Consider the following 15561-nt stretch of genomic DNA (forward strand, 5'->3'; position numbering starts at 1 on the left):
TCTGAAGGTCCTGTGATGTGGCGAAACGTTTCGATCTTTCGAGGCGAGAGGGCGAGACTCGCATAGATCTGGGACCAACAATGGCCTGTTCTTTTTCGCTAAATTGCTGCACTGGTGCAATAAGTTATAATGAGAAAAATATATTTGTCTTACTCTAACCTGTTGCACCAGTGCAGACTGCAGCGAAAAAGAACAAGCCATTGGTCTCGAGTCGGGGGTTTGTGCGAGTCTCGCTCTCTCGCCTCGAAAGATCGAGACGTTTCTCGACACGTCGCTGGTATAAGTATATACCGGTGCACCGAATAAGCTCAATACGCTACTAGCAAACAGAGTTGACGAAACATCCAGAAGTATTCACTATTCAGACATCGGTCGATCAGTAGAGAGCTGCGAAACTTGAGCTGATAAACTTATTGTAACGATTATTCCATACGTAACATCAACTACGATCGAATCGTATTTTATTCGGAACGTGGCAAATCACTGTCAACGAAAGAAATCCTGCGAAATGGCCCTGTCACCATTCGTATTCTACGACTGGGAGAATATGCTGTGTCATCCTATCTTGAATCCGACCCTCGGCCTGGAACTTCGACAACCGAAACGAATGTCATTGCCGGCTGAAACCATCGGTAGCTGTCTGAGGCCGCAACGGAATTACGACCTGGATCAGCTCAGGAACATGTTGGATCTGGCGACTCGACATTGCCAAAGGTCGAGTGCACTTTCCATCAACGAAAACGACTTCCAGGTGATGCTAGACGTACAGCAGTTTGAACCGGAGGAGATCGAAGTGAAGGTAGTGGACAATTACCTCATCATCACGGCGAAACATGGAGACAAACGAGACGATCACGGCTGGGTATCCCGACAATTCGTCCGCCGGTATCAGCTGCCGGAAGACATCAGTGTCGAACATTTGTCATCCAAATTGTCCTCCGATGGTCTTCTGACAATCGTTGCGCCCAAAATACAGTCGTTAAAGGATGAAACAAACAGAGCGCTTCCCATTGAGTTCACTGGAAAGCCCTTCATGAAAGAGAAGCAGAAAAAATCGAAGATGCTCCAGCAAAGTGAGGAGGAAAAAAAGCTGGAGAAATAGATTCTTCCAAGTATTAATTATGCATATTATAAATAATTGTATTCCGATTGATAAGTACACATGACAGATATTTTAGATATGATAGGTTTATTAGACATATAGACTTAATGAATTTATTTTATATATTTATCTGTAATATAATCGTTATAAAATTGTTTTTTACAAGCATATTCCTAAATATCTTTGTAATGTTATGCATTTATTTAAAAATGTCTATATTTAATAATTCTAACAGATTGTTAAAGTGATAATATTTACTCACTTAAATCAACTAATTATTACCGTGCATGAATTAAAAAACAGAATTTCTAACTTCGTAAATTAGAACTCTATTTTTTATTTTATTTATTATAAAATTGTATCCTGAATTTTCATAATAAGATATAGAATAAACAAGAACTAGGATTTATATATATTTAAATAAAGTTACTAATTAGATGAAAAGAGCTATGCAATTTTTATTTTTATTTGAAATGTAGAAAATATATTATTGTAAAATTGATGTACTAAGATTGTGTGATTATTCATTAAATATGAGATTATTTTTTTTAATTATATGTTATTTTATCCCTCTTTTCCCTTTGTATATCTATTAATATCTGTGGGTAACGTGATTAGAAAGATTTAAAATTGTCTTGTGTTTTTATAACAAAGTTTAATTGTGTAAAATTAAAATGTAACTAAAGAAGATACAAAATGTACAAACTAAATTACATATTGTACTTTATAGAAATTTTGTACATATATTTATAGTTTATACAATTTCAACAATATAGTACAGGTAGTATCATCAATCTATGACGGATTATGTTTTACTTACAAGTTAAATCTATTCGCTGCCAAACAGTCATAATGTGTGTGTTGTTACCTCTTACACGTTATTATATACACAAAACTAGAAGACATTGATGTTGTTATTAGTAAAATTGAACAACCTAAATGATCTAAATGAAAGATTTTACAGTTAGGTTGGAAACAACGGATCATAACACAAACAGTAAATGTATGTATATCACAACATGTATAACAATAATTTAATAAATTTCTAAAATTTATTTATTATCCTTCTTGTTTATAAACTTAGTAGTTAATCATTAATTCTTTTCTTAAAAGTTAGAGTACTTTTTTATTCTTTTCATATTTGTGTGCTTTTCAGCAACATACAGTGTAATATACTGTCCATTAATGTGAGAAAGAACATATCAGTGTGTTTCACTCACACTGTGTTACACTGTGTCTTGCTGGAAAGCACACTTTATCTTTTATTAGATATGAAACAAGATGAAACATATATGTATAATTGATAAAAAAGAGAAGAAGTAAAAACCATCACTCAAATTGTATAAGTTTAAAACAGACTTCTCTACAGAGAGAAAAAGATTTCTTTTGAGTTAATGAGAATATTTAGAAAATGAAACAAAAAACTTAAATATACAAAATGTGACAAATAAAACGAGCGTGGTTATCATAAAGATGCAATATCAATACATAATAATTCAATACATGTTAATTGAATTAAAAGTATACAATTTTGTTGTCATTAAAGATATAACGTTTATATTTAAAAAGAAAAATCATAATTTTAGAAATCTATCTTGATATATCATACATTGTTTGAAAAAATGCGTTATTCTTTATCTTTTTTTAAAAGTATATAAATGATTAAGAAATTAAAACTGCTATCCCTTTTTAATTAAACAACATTAATCAAAAAGTAAATTATTATAATAGATGATACCCTTTTTACTGTTTTAATAAATTACATTGCAACAGTAAGTAAAGATATTATATGATATGGTGATGTCAAAGTGTTAGGATACCATTTCATTAGTTATCTTATTGACTTTCTAATATTATCTTGATTTAAGCCTTATTAAAGGCTTTTTTTCCATTAATCTTAGAAAAGTTTGCGTTTAAAATTTAAGTGATTAAAGGTCGGTTGTTCCAACTTCTTGGTGAACTTACCTATCAGATAGATATATGTTTGTCTTTATTTATTTAAGAAAAGAAATGAAGATAGACATATGCTTACCTAGTAGGTAAATTTACCAAGAAGTTGGAACAGCCGGCCTTAAGTGTAAGAGACTGATCTAATATAATTTTAATTTTATGATTTATTATATATTATCTTGATGTGTCGTATACATCATGATAGAATTCGATAATACTAGATTTTTATTTAAAATCTGCAATTATTTTTAATATCATTATCCAAATTGATTATCTATAAAAATAATAATTGTACAAAAAAAATTGTAATTTTGCAGCAATATATGTGATGTTATAGTATTATAAGTATACACATTTATGTAATAAAAAATCATGAATTTAAAATAATATTATCCAAATATTTATGATAATATCATTGCATTTTAATTATCGGCAGGCTCCCGAAAGGAAACCCATTGATGCATGATAACGAAGATTTATCTAGAGTCAATGGTTTTTAAATATCTAATTAGTGGTAGTACGCATCCGTAGAATTTAACTGTCAATATTGTCAGGAATTAATGGTCGGAAATGATTTTTTTGTCGAATCCAGCGAGATATATTTGCACTCAAGTCACTGCAGGCTTTCGATAAATAGTAAGCCCCTTATGCCTCTACGCTCAATTGAAGTGGAGCTAGAAACGCGTAGCGCATATCGAGGAAACTTGTTTTCGCGAACATTCTCGATAATAAATCCCACAGATTATAAAAGTAAATAGATAATCAACTCCCATAGTTTGATCTGGAACAGTGTTTCGAACGCCACCTGGGCGAATATACATAGACAAACTAATATTCAATATGGCCGACCTCTAATATAGTATATATATATATTTATTAATATTTCTTAGAGAAATTTAATACCGTAGTTTTTATTTAGTTAGTAATATTTATTTGGAATATTTTAATTTTGGTGTATTAAAACATTACAAATAAATAATTAATTACTAACAAAATAAATACTTCGAGTATTAAATTTATACTTATATTAAATACTAAGGAATAATACAAATAAAAAGACAAAACTATTCTATATAATATTTTTATTTTTAAAGACATGCTTAGAAACATGTATTGACAGAACTTAAGAACAAATAACGTGCTATTAAAGCTATAAAATATAATATTTATATTTTTAATATTTTTTTATATCGACTTTGCTTCTTTTTATAAAGTTCAATTGCTTGTGTCAATATCATATTTGTTCCTAAATGTCTAGTATCTCGACCTGATAAAATTTTGTTAATTGTTTTACAAAAATTAAATAAATATAATCTTGTAATTTTTTGAATTACAGCTTTTTTTAATTCTATTTTATGTTGATTACATTTTAAAAAATCTAAATTTAATTTATCGTTCAAACGTGCCTGTAATAAGGCAGAAACGTTTCTACGAAAACATAATAAAGAAATATTTTGATTTAAAATATTATCGGCTTCAATAAATGCATATTTTAAAAAAGACATGGATGGATAAATTAATGACGGTTTTTCTTGTACATATTCTTTATAAGCTATCTCTGCATATTCTTCACATGTTGTGTCTGTCGCTAAAAGATTTTGTTTACATTCTGGACAATTTTTAAATTGTTTTAATGACAAAATCTTTTTTGCAATCCAGCCAGCAACATATACTTGACCATTTTTATGAGATGACTTGTGTACTATTGTTTCATGTGCAATTTGATGTGATTGAATATAATCTTCTTCTATTTCTTCTGTATTATTTTCGTGAGAAACGTTTGTCACAAATTGTTTTAATGTAAATAACAAATCACCATCATTTTTGTTTTCACAGTTAGAACCCATAGACTGTTTTGAAGTTAAATTATTGATTAAAAGTGTTTTAAACGACCCACAGAATTGACTACATGAAGGATTAATATTTCTGCGTCCATGGCTGCGAATCATGCCAAAAAAGTTTTCTAAAGGATCTTGATTAATATTTCGCGTTTTTAAAAATTGCATACCTGCGTTATTAGCTATTTTCCAAATTTTTCGAAATCCACGTAATGTAAAAATCCAATTTTTCAGTGATGGTATACATTTAACTGGTTGCTTAGTTTTTGGATCTACATACCGCATGTTGGATAATAATTTAATAGCATATGGCCAAAAATCATGATGTTTGCTATTTTCAGTTACTGCAACACGTAAAGGAGTTTCTGGACGCAAAGTGTGTGCGTTAACGGAATCAAAAACTTTGTTAAAAAAATCTAAAACTATTGCTGTATCATATCCTGCTTTGTTTGGTATTTGTAGCGGACCAATTTGTGAGTCGATAAATCCTCCTGCAAAGATAAATAAAGTACATATTAATATATTATGCAATTCAATAATAAATTAACAAAAGTAATAATTATCACTTATTCAATTACCTTTGATTTTGCTGTTGTATTCAATATAAGCTGATAATCTTGCACTAAAAATTTGAGCAGCACACTTAACTTTCATCTTTTTTATCTTTGATTTAATTACATGTTCATCAGTTAATCTTGGCAATTGACGATTTAATGTATTCGTGTTAATATCCATTTTATATGCTAATTCAATAATATCCCATGATGCTAACTGTCGTTCGTTTGTTTTTGTGTTCTTAGTTATATTAATTTCCAAATTTTTAAATAATAAATTATTGCGAATTCCTTTCAAAAGATGTGGTGGATCATAGATGGGAACAATATTTTGTCCAAAAAGTTCAACATTACCTCCTTAAAAAAATAAAAAATTATTTACGTATTATATATCGTTTAAGTATCAGTTTTGTTCTATGCACATGTTATTTATTATATATTATATAAAAATTAAAACAATACTTACGATCTTCTTGACCTGTTTGTATACATTTCCTTCTTGATTCCTCAAGAAGTTTATTAATACATGTCATATTTGGCCCTCCTTGGTCGCATACAGTTGTGATAATTGTTAAACCAGCTTGAGTTAATTTTTTTATAATTTCCTTGATACATCTTAATAGCTGTGCAGATTTTGTTTGACTTTTACAAAAATTATAACACAGTGGAATTTTCCATCCTTTCAGAACTCCTCGTGCCATAAAAACCAATACATGATCGGCTATCAATGATGTGCGTCTATGTCCCCAATCTTCAAAGCCAATTATTTTATCATCTAGTTGATCATATTGCAAATTGGCTTCTAACGACATCTCGTCCCACATTAAAATACATAATTTGTCTCTTTCATTCATTTCTGCAACATGCTGCTGAAGATGCTCAAAAATAAATTTATTAATTCCTGGTTGTAAAGAAATTGTCCGTAACAAACATTTGAGAGTTGTAGCACTTGGTAAAACAAATAATTTTGATAATAGTTTATAACAAGATCCTGATTGTTTATACAACGACAGTGCTAAAATTTTTTCATCAATCGTAAATCTTCTTCCCTATATACAAATAATAATAAAATAGTTTTCAAAAGTTTTTCTAATAAATATAAAATTTTCGTAATAATTGAATTTTTTTATGTAAAAATTTTTTTTGCATTTGCGCAAGTATATCTTTCACAAATAATAAAAAATTACAAATTTACACAGTAATACTATTTACAACAATAGACTTGAAGAATTACTACAATAGGCTAACACACATTTAGTAAAAAAAGAAAAAAATTACAAAAACATATTCAAAGGATAATCTGGTATCATATTGTAATAGATATCTATTATTGTGTGCTAGATATTTATTACAATATGCAATATTACAATAAATACCAAATATTTATTGCAATATGCTATAGGTATATATTGTCACTGTTCAGTCTATTTTTAAAATATAATTTTAGAATAATTTATTTTCTTCGTTTTTACAAAATGTATCTCACTATTGCAGCAAGTTTTCAACTATAATAAGATATAATATTATATCAAAGATTTACAATTAATTGTATGCTTTTGGTACGAAAGATATATTGCTCAAATATTTTGAACTTCGTTCTGGGCATGTTGCCTGTAACGATGATTTTAATTCATTAAATAATACTTTGAAATCTACCTTTGGAGAATAATTTGTGTTTCGTAATTGCATATTAAAAAATAATCTTTGCGTTGGAGTTAAACTATTAAACTGTTTACAAAATGGTGAATTTAATAACTTTTTGGCATCTTTCAAGCGTGTTTTATAATCTATTATTCGGCTTTTCATTCGGTTTCTTTCTTTCGCTAACATTATAGCTTTCTTATATATTTTCTGTGCTTTAGGTGTTAAATGGCATTGTCTTGTAACGGATTCAAGAATATTTCTTGAGTTTCTTGATGTACTTGGACAATTAACTGTGTTATTTGTGATATTATTTTGATCATTTTGCAATGGATTCTTTTCTGCACATAGAAAATTACTTGTAAAAATCTCATTAGATTGATTACTTTCTTGAGATTGTGAATGTAATTCAGTTGTAGTTGATCCTGTCTGTAAATGTAACTCAGCTGTACTTATCTCAGATTGTGAATGTTGCTCAGTTATATTTGGTTCTAACTGTAAATGCAACTCAATTGTATTTGTCTCAGGTTGTAAATGTTGCTCGGTTATATTTATATCATTCACTTCTGTATTAACTGTTTGCGTATTATATATATTTTCAATAGGTACTGCATTATGTGAATGTTGCTCAGTTGTATTTTGTCCAGACTGTAAATACAACTCAGTTATATTTGTTTCAGATTGTGAATGTTGCTCACTTATATTTATATCATTTACCTCTATGTTAACTGTATGCATATAACTTATATTTACTCTAGGTACTGAATTATGCTTCAGTCTTCGACGATTTAAAGAGTAAATATAATCTTCAGGCAAAAAATGTAAGTGGCATACTCTGTATTTTGTTAATTCTTCTGATGATAAATTTAAAAGAATACTATTGTTTACAATTTCTTTCCACTTTTGTGATAACTTTGGATTCTTTGGAAAAAAATGACCAGGAGCCTTTGAATTAGATTTACAGCCTGGTACAATACAAATCCATTCAACCATGATTAAAATTGAAAACTGCAAACTAAAAATAAAAGAATCTTAAAAATTATGTCTTTATTATCTTTAGGCACACGTGCACAAATAATTATTGTGTTTTTATAATCTGACAGACATTGCAAAAAATTGTACTTATAAAATTAGCACAAATTCTGTTTACAAAAATATATGCAAAACATTTTATTAAAATATAAAATTGATATGTAAAATATAAAACTATACTACTAAAACTAACATAACCTCTATTATCGATTACCTCTATTATCTGTGATATTTTTATTTTTATATTTCATATGCAACTTACCTTATCAGATAATATTGTTGATATTCTTTATACACGTTCCACACGCACTTTATACCAATTTCTTTTTTTCTATTGTAAATTAAAAATCTTCACAAGAGATATCCGTAATATATATCACGTTCTGATCACAAATCTAAGTTCTGACCGTTAAAGTGATATAAGCGCCACCTGGCCGAATATACCAGAATGAACTAACGCGGCCTGAAATTTCAGATAGGAGTTGACCGTGCATGATAAATCCATTTGCGTTTTCTCGAAGGTACGCGATAGTTTACACGCATGCGTGCACAGTTGCCAGGGGCTATTTAACCGGTAGCGCGCGCCGGCTGTCGGCAGAAAGTGGCAGAAAGCGATCGCGTGATTGTGTGCATACGAGCAGCTGACCGGCTCGAAACGGTTTTCTGGAAACATTCGAATCTCGATTCTCTCGACCGAGTCTCATCCGTCAATTTCATCTGAGATTACCCGTGAATCTTTCTTGAGGAAGAGGCCAGCATGTCTTTGGTACCGTTGTTGTTCTCCGACTGGTGGGAGGATCTCGAGTTCCCGCACCGGCTCTTCGACCAGAACTTCGGCCTGGGCATTCATCCAGATCAACTAGCGAATCCGAACATTGTCGAACGCTTTGCGTTGCAACCTAATCGACGTCTGCGCCCATCGCCCTTGAGCTACTATCGACCATGGGGCGAGTTATTGCGCACCAGGGAAGAGGGTGGCACATCCACCGTTAAAGCGGACAAGGACAAGTTCCAAGTGATCCTGGACGTGCAGCAATTCAAGCCGCAAGAGATCACTGTCAAGGTCGTGGACAAATGCGTGATAGTCGAGGCCAAACACGAGGAGAAGCAAGATGAGCACGGCTGGATCTCACGGCAGTTTATCCGCAAATACCTAATACCTGAGCAGTGCGATATCGATCAGGTGACGTCGAGTCTGTCATCCGATGGCGTATTGAGTATCATCGCGCCGCGGAAAGACCAGCCAAAGCTGCAGAACGAGCGATCGATCAAGATTGAGCATACCGGCAAGCCGGCAATCCAGGAGAAGGTGCAGGAGAAGGTGCAGGAGAAGAAGGAGAAGAAGTAGAAAGTAGACAGATGATAAACATTTAATCTCTGTGTATTTTGATGTATTTCTTTTAATCTCTGTGTATTTCGATGTATTCCCGTGAAATGTTCCTAATATTCTAAATATTCTACTTATGTTTGAGCAAGTTATTTTCTTTTTTTTCTATGTAAGAATAAATATATTAATAGTTGCATATCCTTTTTCACTTATACTTATAAAATGAGAACGATCAAATAAATTGTTCGGTGAAACTTAATTAATCGAGTGTCCTTTCTTTACCATCCTGTATAAATTTCTGTAAAAATCTTATAAATTGGAATTAGGATGTGTTGGAGAGAGAGAGAAAGAGAAATCCTGCAAGTTAACTATAGGGTATATGAGAAGCTCATTTAAAATATGGCCCGAAGCCGGTAGTATAAGTTGTGTAAATTGAAGAGTACTTTTCAAATGAGAGATCGATTGTTGCAAAGTTTAGCAGCTATGTACTTTAATCTATTACCTTTATTTTGTATTTGTAATGAGATAATTTACAATAATTAAATACGATTTAGATATATTGTCTTATTTTATATAATTCCTTTCTCAATCTGTATTGTTATTTCGTTATATACAATATTTGCATTGAAAATGTAAGAATATGCATATAAATCCATGTTCCGGCACATACATTTTCAGTATGGAAAATCTATAATTCACGTTACATCAATTATCATAGGTTATTGTTGACCAGTCTCATTGCGCAGATAAACAATTATCGATCTGATAAAGATATAGAGACCTCTTTTAGAAAGAGCAGTGAATCATGGATAGAGCAAGTTTGTATAGTACTGCCATCTGCATTCGTTTTAGAATTAATATGTCTATTTTTTGGCATTGTCGATAAAAATACGTCTGGATTATCAAAGCGGCAAAGATATGTACCGTGAAATAAATAGATTCAGTAATTTAAAGAAATTAGTATTGTATTTTGTAATCAGAAATCTATACATTTTACGCACATATAAGATGTATGTATGCAATATCTTATCTATATAAATAAAAATGTAAATGTTTGTTCCTCATCTAAGATCTCCGTAAGTTTTTCACCGATTGCTTTGAAATTTTGACACAACATTGCATACGTAACCAAGAGTGTTCTTATGGGGTCTGATTTTGGAAATATCGTGTGTTTCAAAAATGATGGTCATAATTTAAGTGTAAAAAACAGTTTTTCATTAATATTATTGAAATTTTGACACATTGAGACGGGGAGAGACCGGAAGAGATCGGGAGAGATGAGGAGAGACCGGGAGAAACGGAGAGATACGGGGAGAGACCGGGAGAGACGAGCAGAGACCGGGAGTGACGGGGAGAGACGGGGAGAGACCGGGAGAGACGGGGAGAGACCGGGAGAGACCGGGAAAGGCGAAGAATGTTTCTATTGTGTTTAAATTAAGGTAATAAGAAAAATTAAGATGGCTGTTATTTTATTGAAAAAAAGGAACTTATTTAAAATAATCTTTTGAATTTCTAAATCCATGGCAGCTTTTAGAAAAAAAAGTGAAAAGTACGTAAATGAATGAATATTAGATTTATTAAAGATAGATAAATGCTTATTCAAAAATAAAATAAAAAGAGCAACAGTAAAGAAGGCTCTTGAAAGTTAAACAACGAAAGCAAAAAAATTTGAAAAAACGTAGCATAAGAATAGAGAGCCACAGCAACGCGTGGCAGGGCATAGTTAGTACAGAATAAAATAAATAGCTGCTCCTTTATACTGTATAATAAATAATAGATATATGTTTAAAAAGAAAAGTTAAGTTTAGCTTGCATGACACGTACATTTTATTTTTTATTGTAATACAAATTATTTTATTTTAAAATGTATAATTATAATACAATTCATAACAGATGTTAGAATTTAAAAAGATATAAAATGCACATGTTGCAGATTATAATATATGAGGCTCATATAAAATTTATATATAATTAAACATGCTGTATTGTAAAAATTCGATATTTTCTGCAATTGTCAGCCTATTGCAGAAATTAATTTTTACAACACTCTGTGTATTGTAAAAATTCGATATTTTCTGCAATTATCAGCTTATTGCAGAAATTATTTTCTGCAACACTCTGTGTATTGTAAAAATTCGATATTTTTAGCAACACTTTGTGTATTGTAAAAATTCGATATTTTCTGCAATTGTCAGCCTATTGCAGAAAATAATTTTTACAATGCTCTGTGTATTGTAAAAATTCGATATTTTCTGCAATTGTCAGCCTATTGCAGAAAATAATTTTTACAATGCTCTGTGTATTGTAAAAATTCGATATTTTATGCAATTGTCAGCCTATTGCAGAAAATAATTTTTACAATGCTCTGTGTATTGTAAAAATTCGATATTTTATGCAATTGTCAGCCTATTGCAGAAAATAATTTTTACAATGCTCTGTGTATTGTAAAAATTCGATATTTTCTGCAATTGTCAGCCTATTGCAGAAAATAATTTTTACAATGCTCTGTGTATTGTAAAAATTCGATATTTTATGCAATTGTCAGCCTATTGCAGAAAATAATTTTTACAATGCTCTGTGTATTGTAAAAGTTCGATATTTTCTGCAATTGTCAGCCTATTGCAGAAAATAATTTTTACAATGCTCTGTGTATTGTAAAAATTCGATATTTTCTGCAATTGTCAGCCTATTGCATTAATTATTTTTTACAACACTCTGTGTATTGTAAAAATTCGATATTTTCTGCAATTGTCAGCCTATTGCAGAAAATAATTTTTACAATGCTCTGTGTATTGTAAAAATTCGATATTTTCTGCAATTGTCAGCCTATTGCAGAAAATAATTTTTACAATGCTCTGTGTATTGTAAAAATTCGATATTTTCTGCAATTGTCAGCCTATTGCAGAAAATAATTTTTACAATGCTTTGTGTATTGTAAAAATTCGATATTTTCTGCAATTGTCAGCCTATTGCAGAAAATAATTTTTACAATGCTCTGTGTATTGTAAAAATTCGATATTTTCTGCAATTGTCAGCCTATTGCAGAAAATAATTTTTACAATGCTCTGTGTATTGTAAAAATTCGATATTTTCTGCAATTGTCAGCCTATTGCATTAATTATTTTTTACAACACTCTGTGTATTGTAAAAATTCGATATTTTCTGCAATTGTCAGCCTATTGCAGAAAATAATTTTTACAATGCTCTGTGTATTGTAAAAATTCGATATTTTCTGCAATTGTCAGCCTATTGCAGAAAATAATTTTTACAATGCTCTGTGTATTGTAAAAGTTCGATATTTTCTGCAATTGTCAGCCTATTGCAAAAAATAATTTTTACAATGCTCTGTGTATTGTAAAAATTCGATATTTTATGGTGCCATTTTTATACCTTTTTTTAAAAAAGGTAATTTTGTTCGGATTATATATACGGCAACTCTCTTACGTTAAGAAGATGCAACTTTGATATTTTATCCGAAGGCGCAATAAAAGTGTGGTTGCTATTATTATTTGCATTATATACCTAAATCACTTTTCTTTGTAAATTGTATAAAACGATTTTAATTAATTAGTAATTATTATTTTTAAAACCTTGTCGGAGTTAATGTAATAATTAAATTAGAGCAATTGTTTAAAATAATAATTCAATACTTTATACCTTATATATATATATATATATGTGTGTGTGGGGGGGGGTGTGGGTGTGTGTGTGTGTCACGCACCTATGTGCTGAGAGTAACAGTTATGAATAATCAACGATGGTAAATCAGGTAATGAGTCCGTAGATAATTCAGGAATATTGATAACTTGCGTAGTAGATACGTAAGAAGAATTCCTACGTTGGCAGTTGCACGACAATCGGCAATCAGTCGAAAATAATAGGCGGAGAATGGTGTGGGTGAACACTTCTAGTCTCGAGTCGAGCGTACAAGACGCAGAGACAGCCTGAGGTCAGAGAAAGGGGATGGAGCGTGCTTATCGTGCATCGCCTCCAACTACTCCGCGAAACCTCCCTCTTCCTCGGCTTCCTCGACACTCCAATCTCGACCTCCCTTTCCTTTCTTTCCTTCCTGCTTACTCTTTTGGCTTCCCTGTACCAAAAACGCCTTCAGCTGACGTCGCGGAAAAAAAAAGAAGCACCCGTGAAAAAAAGAAAGTATGTGTTGCGAAACGTGTATGCCATATTCAATTTAATCAAACTTCATTAATCTAACACGAGAGATACAATGCGAAGAAGATTATTGAAAGAAAAAGTGAAATAAAGAGGACATATCTAATTACATTTGTATTTTTCGCGAGATGCTTTACAATTTGTACAGCATACACCTTTTTTCTTTTTTCTTTTTTTCCTTTTTTTCTTTTAACGATAAAAATTTGTTCCATTTTAGTCTTTTAGACTAAACTAGAAGATCTCTGCCATCGCTGGCTATGCCTCTAAACATTTGACAACAATGCTTCAAATGATGTCACGAAACCTTTGACGTAATCACTCTCTTCTTAACTGAGCGATATTTGAGAGCTTTTGCCAGCACTTGTGATTGATTTAATCGTTCATCGAGTCATCGATAGCAGTTACATGCGATGATAATTTTTTCGCTAGACCTTTAATTTAAATCATTAATAATATGTAGTCACTGTTTCTGATTAATCAGTAAATGTTGTTGGTTTTCTCGTTTAACTATAATAAAATAATATAATTTACTTATTTTTCCAGTAAATTATATTTTCAATTAATTTTTTTCTCTTTCAAATAATAAGACGTATAATAAGACTCGTAAATGTAATATATATAATATAATAAATGTTAATTTTTTTTATAACATTTTTATTTAGACTATTTAGCAAAAAAAAAGTAAAGAAATAAAAAATGTCTTTTATTTTTCTAAAAACATGTCAGTTTGACACTAATGTTCTAAATACGGAGATATCTAAAGAGGAAATATAGATCAATATTTCTGAAGAATCCTTTATTCTCATTTCTTTAATGTGTCCGATTGTTTTCCTAGGCTGAAGAAATGTGACGCACAAGTGCTTGCACAACGTGTAAATATCATGTTAGTCTTAAAACCATGTGCAGGATGTAATAGCAATGCAGTCGTCGCACGAAGGTAAGAGAATGCGCCAGGAAACGAATCGTATAAGGAGCATGTCGAGTGATGCGGCACAATCTAGTATTCCCAGAGCTATCCCAAGCCCGATGACCTGATTGTTGCGGTTTGAAAGAAAAGCGCATTAAGAATTATATATGAGAGTATCAATTAAATATGTAATAATTCACTAAAGTATTTATAATTACATATTTTAAATTTAATTACTTAGAAATATCATTGTGTTAACGTACATATGAATATGCATATTCTAAATTCTTTAAGAAATATAGCATCGAATTTCGGACAAATTAACTTTTAGTGGACAGATTTTTTATTTAACCGTTAAGAATAATTGTTAACACATATATTTATACACGTAGAAAATTTAAAGAAAAAATTATAAATTTAAAATAACATTAATGGTTTTTTTAAATAATTTTTTTGCTCTGAATATTTAGCGAAGATACTAATTAAAAAACTACATTCTAAAGAATACTTAATTAAGAGCGATATATATAATGGTATAAAGATCATGAGGCGAATTGCGTAATCATGTCGAGATAAAAACTGTACTTTCAATCGCGGTTAATTGCAATGCTACTAATGAGGTTCGAACCCTGACTAATATTTTTCGCAATAAATTCTTTAGTGTTTTAAGATATAGATAAAGTAAATAATAATTTCTTTTTTATATCATACGGAACAGAAAAGGATCACCTCCAGTGGAAATAATTGAATCAATGTGAATCTTGCGATGATGACTTATATAAAAAGAATAAAGAGAAGCGATTGAATGCAGCATCCCTTTTAACTTTTAAACGTCAGTCTCATGCTTTAAATAAGGATGATCTCTCGTCTCTCTTTTATTTTCTGCTTTCCATGTGTAGTTTTTTATATTTTATATCCATACATGCATATGTACGCACATAGTTGTAGGATTGCATCTGCACACACGTATACATCGACACGTGTGTATATTTTTTCGATAAGTGACCACTCGACACCGTACGAACGAGACGAACACATAC

At 30.7% G+C, this 15561-nt stretch overlaps 3 protein-coding genes across 6 annotated transcripts; 2 read left to right on the top strand and 1 right to left on the bottom strand.

Moving 5' to 3' along the window:
* The first annotated feature begins 116 nt into the window (after positions 1-116).
* On the top strand, positions 117-1654 carry LOC105836213 (alpha-crystallin A chain). Its single transcript, XM_012680093.3, has one exon. The coding sequence runs from the start codon at positions 509-511 to the stop codon at positions 1100-1102; it is 594 nt and encodes a 197-aa protein (XP_012535547.1). The 5' UTR covers positions 117-508; the 3' UTR covers positions 1103-1654.
* Positions 1655-4117: 2463 nt separating this feature from the next.
* Positions 4118-8597, bottom strand: LOC118645034. Of its 4 annotated transcripts, none has more exons than XM_036285291.1 (6): positions 8380-8597; positions 7803-8100; positions 7101-7733; positions 5911-6493; positions 5469-5801; positions 4118-5381 (listed from the first exon to the last, which is right to left on the bottom strand). In XM_036285291.1, the coding sequence occupies exons 2-6, from the start codon at positions 8076-8078 to the stop codon at positions 4219-4221; spliced, it is 2988 nt and encodes a 995-aa protein (XP_036141184.1). In that variant the 5' UTR covers positions 8079-8100; positions 8380-8597; the 3' UTR covers positions 4118-4218. The 4 variants fall into 4 exon arrangements, with proteins under 4 accessions (XP_036141184.1, XP_036141186.1, XP_036141185.1 ...); XM_036285293.1 differs by having other exon boundaries at positions 4118-4296; positions 5164-5381; positions 7101-8100; XM_036285292.1 differs by lacking the exon at positions 7803-8100 and having other exon boundaries at positions 7101-7514.
* A 125-nt stretch (positions 8598-8722) lies between these two features.
* LOC105836211 (protein lethal(2)essential for life) lies at positions 8723-9703 on the top strand. Its single transcript, XM_012680091.3, has one exon. The coding sequence runs from the start codon at positions 8875-8877 to the stop codon at positions 9463-9465; it is 591 nt and encodes a 196-aa protein (XP_012535545.1). The 5' UTR covers positions 8723-8874; the 3' UTR covers positions 9466-9703.
* The last annotated feature ends 5858 nt before the right edge of the window (positions 9704-15561 follow it).

The sequence above is a fragment of the Monomorium pharaonis genome, chromosome 4 (genome assembly GCF_013373865.1).
Source record: "Monomorium pharaonis isolate MP-MQ-018 chromosome 4, ASM1337386v2, whole genome shotgun sequence".
In the NCBI taxonomy this organism is placed as follows: Eukaryota; Metazoa; Arthropoda; class Insecta; order Hymenoptera; family Formicidae; genus Monomorium; species Monomorium pharaonis.

Coding starts and splice junctions, on each gene's coding strand:
- LOC118645034 (XM_036285290.1), bottom strand. CDS start 8,078: ATGGTTGAATGGATTTGTATTGTACCAGGCTGTAAATCTAATTCAAAG. Junction 6,494..7,100: donor ACACAAATTATTCTCCAAAG/GTAGATTTCAAA, acceptor ATTTGTATATAG/GGAAGAAGATTTACGATTGA. Junction 5,802..5,910: donor ACAAACAGGTCAAGAAGATC/GTAAGTATTGTT, acceptor TATTTTTTTAAG/GAGGTAATGTTGAACTTTTT.
- LOC105836213 (XM_012680093.3), top strand. CDS start 509: ATGGCCCTGTCACCATTCGTATTCTACGACTGGGAGAATATGCTGTGT.
- LOC105836211 (XM_012680091.3), top strand. CDS start 8,875: ATGTCTTTGGTACCGTTGTTGTTCTCCGACTGGTGGGAGGATCTCGAG.